At 40.4% G+C, this 4,427-nt stretch overlaps 1 protein-coding gene across 1 annotated transcript in view; it reads left to right on the top strand.

Annotated features, from left to right (window-relative positions):
- LOC126406184 (uncharacterized) overlaps window positions 1–4,345 on the top strand; it is a 7,555-nt gene extending 3,210 nt beyond the window's left edge. The window contains exons 5-8 of the mRNA XM_050070358.1: window positions 1,346–1,693; window positions 1,787–1,810; window positions 1,900–2,006; window positions 2,948–4,345. Coding sequence (XP_049926315.1) covers window positions 1,346–1,693; window positions 1,787–1,810; window positions 1,900–2,006; window positions 2,948–2,974 — 506 coding nt within the window. The 3' untranslated portion in view covers window positions 2,975–4,345. The remainder of the gene's footprint in view (window positions 1–1,345; window positions 1,694–1,786; window positions 1,811–1,899; window positions 2,007–2,947) is intronic.
- Window positions 4,346–4,427: the final 82 nt, after the last annotated feature.

Genomic DNA, 4,427 nt, shown 5'->3' on the forward strand with positions numbered 1-4,427 from the left:
GAAATACATAATAAATAAAAGAAAAACATGTTATTTTTGAAAAGTCGAGAGCTTCCTGAATCCGGCAATACCAAACATCACATGGTTTGATGACGTAGTGCGCCTGGGAGATACCATTTAACAGAGGAGGGGGGGGAGCGAGGACGTCGGCGTCCTGGCGGAGTTAGAGAGGTTAAAGGCGGGAAATATTAGTTTGAGAAGCATTTCAATAAACATCTCTCAAAGTTGTAAAGCACGTTTCTTTCTGATAGTATATATTTCTGAAGTATAAAACTCTGTCTAGATCAGTAAATAGCACAAATCCAAAGTTCATTTTACGTAAAAAATTATCAATATGTTGTTTAAATCTGAGGTCAGAATGGAGCCATAAGCCCAAGTGTTTAATTTTATCAATTCAATGCAGAAAGATACCATCATTAGACGTAATAGCTAAAGAATTAGGTTTTATTTATTTTATTTGTTTCACATAAATACAAAACAAAAGGGAATAAAAATATAAAGAAAAGTGTAAAAATTGTCAATAATTTTCAAATACTAGAATTCAAAAGAATTTTTCCATATACATATATAGTTAACTTTTAAATATAAAGTAATTGTATTATATTATACTAACAGCATGAACAACAGTTCCTAAGAGTGATCAGTTTTGTTAAAAATCAAAGGTCTCTTTTTGTACAAAGACACAGAAGAATCCAGTAAATGAACATTTTCATTCCATAAAACATCTCCACCATATCTGATAGAAAACTGACCGCAGGATGTTTTATACAAACGAAGATTCGGAGCCTGTTCAGTTGTGTATTTATGGACTTGTGAGTTATTAACAAAATAATATCTACAACTACAGGGTGAATCTGTGATCTTTTATTTCACTTTAACAACAAATGAATATTGATGAATATCGAACAATATTAATGTCAAAAATAGCCACTAACTGCAGTTTAAAAAAGGGAGGTGCCCCAGGCTCTGTTTTGTACCAAAGGCCATTCTGTAAGATTTAGTTTTACTAATCTAAGTCATTTTTTAGATAAGATTTGTTTGATGTAAACATCAGATTGTAGGGAAGTTTGTGTTTGTCAGAAATAGAGTTTAGAGACGTATATCACTGTATCATCTGCATATAGACGAACCGAGCAGTTAGAACAAATTAGAAAAATTGAGTTTAGCTGTTTCCCCCTGCATCCAGTCTTTATGCTAAGCTAAGCTAACTAGCTGCTGGCTCTGGCCACATAATTATTTTGCAGACATGAGAGCAGTATCATCTGACTCCTGTCAAGAAAGGCAATTAGCGTATATCCCAAAAATGTGGAGCCAATTTAATGATTTGTCTCTTTTGTCACCACAGATTCAAAGCACACCGTCACCCCACCGACAGTCAGAGTCCTTCCACCTTCACAAAAGGAGTGTCAAAACAACAAAGACAAGAAAAACAAGAAGACATTGGTGTGTGTGGCCTCTGGTTTCTACCCGGACCATGTGAGTGTGTTCTGGCAGGTCGACGGGGTGAATGTCACAGATGGCGTGGCGACTGACGGCACTGCCCTGTGGGAAGGGGAACATTACAGCATCAGCAGCAGGCTGAGGGTCCCGCTCAGTGATTGGTTCACACCAGGCAGGAGGTTCAGCTGCCGCGTCGGCTTCTTCAATGGGAGCCAGACTGTGTCCACGTCACACTGGGTCGAAGGTGTTAAAGGTTTGTTTATTTGTGTCTCAGAGGAACCTCGACATGTTTTTGATGATGTCAAAGTCGTGACTGCACTGAAATAAAAACTTTGTTTTCTGTCAGGACCAGGAGCTGCAGCTATCAGAGGTAAATATGGATATGAACCCACAACCTCAAAGCTCTGACACAACTCAGACACGTCACTAAAGTAATGCATTTTTTTTTTTTTTTTGCAGAGAAATATTTGAGGGTCGTGCACGCTGCCGTGCTGTCCTACGTTGTTCTGATCGTCAAGAGCATCGTCTTTGGAGTCTTTGTGGTGTTTCTGGTGTGGAAGCTTCAGGTTCGTCCAACATGAGTCATTGATGTGTCATTGTACCACATATATGTGTATACGTATAATATAGTTTAAATGAAGGTGCTCATAGTCAGACAGCGCATTAAAGGAACAGTGTGTCAGATTTAGGGGGATTTAGTGACGTCTAGCATCAGTTGAAACTTCTCCTGGTTAGAATTCCTTCAGTGTTCATTGTTCAGCTGAATTATCCACAAAGGTCTCTTCTTCTCCAACAAATGGACCAGCTGATTTTAGCTGGTTTAAAAAAACACTGAATGAAGCAGCAGGTAGATATCAGTGTTTTTTATGTTGTTCACACCAAATGTGATGCAAATTTCTGTGTCACCTTACCCCCACAAGTTTGAACGCTAGAATATTTTCTGTTGACTCACATCATATGCATGTGAAATGACTGAATAGATGAATGAACTTCAGCTGGTACGTCCTCCCAGGAGGATCTCAATTCTGATTGGCCATCGTGGCGCAAACTGGTCGCTGAAGTTCAAATTTTTCAACTCTCATTTGCCAATGACGTTAAATCATGCTACTCACTTAATTCACGCCGCTTAATCCGCGTTTTTTGTGTCATTCATGTTGCGTTAGTCGTGTCCATCATGCCACCCAGTGGGTTGGTAACATGTTATATTACTTCGGTACTGTTCAAACGTATATTACCGTCACCGCTAACACTGCTTGTACACACTTTGTCGCTTTTTATACCATGTTACCGACTTTCTCGTCTTAATCTGTGACTTCTTTTCTCCTAAAAAAGTTTAATTTCGTAATATTTGAACTTTATTCTCGAAATCTAAGATTTTTTTTTTTCTGTAACATGGCCCTAATCTTTGTTCGTGCTTCAGTGAAGCAGGTGGAGGTGTTAATAATAATGATATTATTTTTTAATAAATCACTGATGGTGTGTCTCTCTCTGTCTGTCTGCTGCACAGGGCTCATCTGGAAAACACAAGGACTGAGAGCTGAGCAGCACACACCAGATTCTTTGACTATCTGTAAATGCTTTGCTTCCAGTGCTCATTCATCTCGTCAGTCTGCGCAAATTACAGGGTTCCCACGGTTATGTAATTCCTGGATAAGTTATTAAATTAGAAAAGTGTTTTCTAGGCCTGGAATTTTTTTGGAAAAGTTTGGAATAAACATTGTTTTGACTGTAGTTTAAGTATGTACATAAAAAAAATCCCAAATCCTGTTCAACATTAAGTGATATATGCTCCTTTTATTACCAATTAATAATCTAGTGCTGATACACAGACCAGACCAGCAGTGCATCATCGCCAAGGTCACTCCCCCTTTTTGGGAAAGAAATATTATGGAAAAGTTCTAAAATGAATAAAATGTGTGGGAACCCTGTTAGCATTGATTTGATCTCCATCGCTAACTGATATTTTACATCCTGTCTGTTGGTGTCGGTGTTTGTGAAGTGCTTCATGCTAAATATAAATCTCAATAAAAGTTTGTCAGAGGAGACCGACTGTATGGCATCGTTATTCCTCATTAGAGTCCGTCTAAAGTAAGATGTTGTTGATGTTCTCACCTGTCAGATCACACAGTCTTTTTCCACTGTCGGCAGTTAACGTGCTCGTTGTGTCAGTTTCCATAAAGACAGGAAGACGCCGCCCACATATCTCAGTCTGCGGGTATTTTTAGCAGCTTGCTTATCAGTAGTTTTTCTGAGAATTCAACCTTTTGTCTCTGATGTGTGTTTTTCATCTACAACACAAAGTCCTGGCTCAACAAACTGGGTCATCTGGTCTGCAACATGAGACCCACCAGGCCGCCGGTGTTCTAGCTAGAATAATGATACTGGTATCATACGAAACTAGAAGAACTAGAACACTGAAGGCCTCTACAAGACGGAACAGAGCCACCTCTACAGTATATTCTGAGGAGGCTGAGGTCCTTTAACATCTGCCAGACAATGCTGAGGATGTCTCATGAGCCTTTGGTGTCCTGTTTGCTGTTGGGTGCTGGAGCAGCAGGTTGAAGGCAACCTAGGAATTGCTGCCATATCTTATGACACATAATTGATCATGTGAATGTGCATCATATACTTCATATACTTCCATCAGAATGTTCTGAGCCCCTGTACACTAGGCTGACCAAACGTCCTCTTTTGCCCAGACATGTCCACTTTTCACGTCCCGTCCGGGGCGTCCGGGGGGTTTTATAAACTGATGATAATGTCCGGTTTTCCGTGTGTTTGTGTGTGTGTGTGTGTGTGTGTGTGTGTTAGAGTGCGGCACAGGCAGCATATTTCTGTCCGAACCCGAACCCTAATGACCAAAGCACTGAGTTTGTGTCACACAGTGGTTACAGGCTATTTAACAGGCCGGGCGTGCGCCGTGGGTGCTCAGCTGCGGAGAGGGAGACCTCCGTGTTTGAGACGGGAGCGGGAGGCGGGAGGTCCGA

Source organism: Epinephelus moara, chromosome 18 (genome assembly GCF_006386435.1).
Source record: "Epinephelus moara isolate mb chromosome 18, YSFRI_EMoa_1.0, whole genome shotgun sequence".
NCBI classification, from domain to species: domain Eukaryota; kingdom Metazoa; phylum Chordata; class Actinopteri; order Perciformes; family Serranidae; genus Epinephelus; species Epinephelus moara.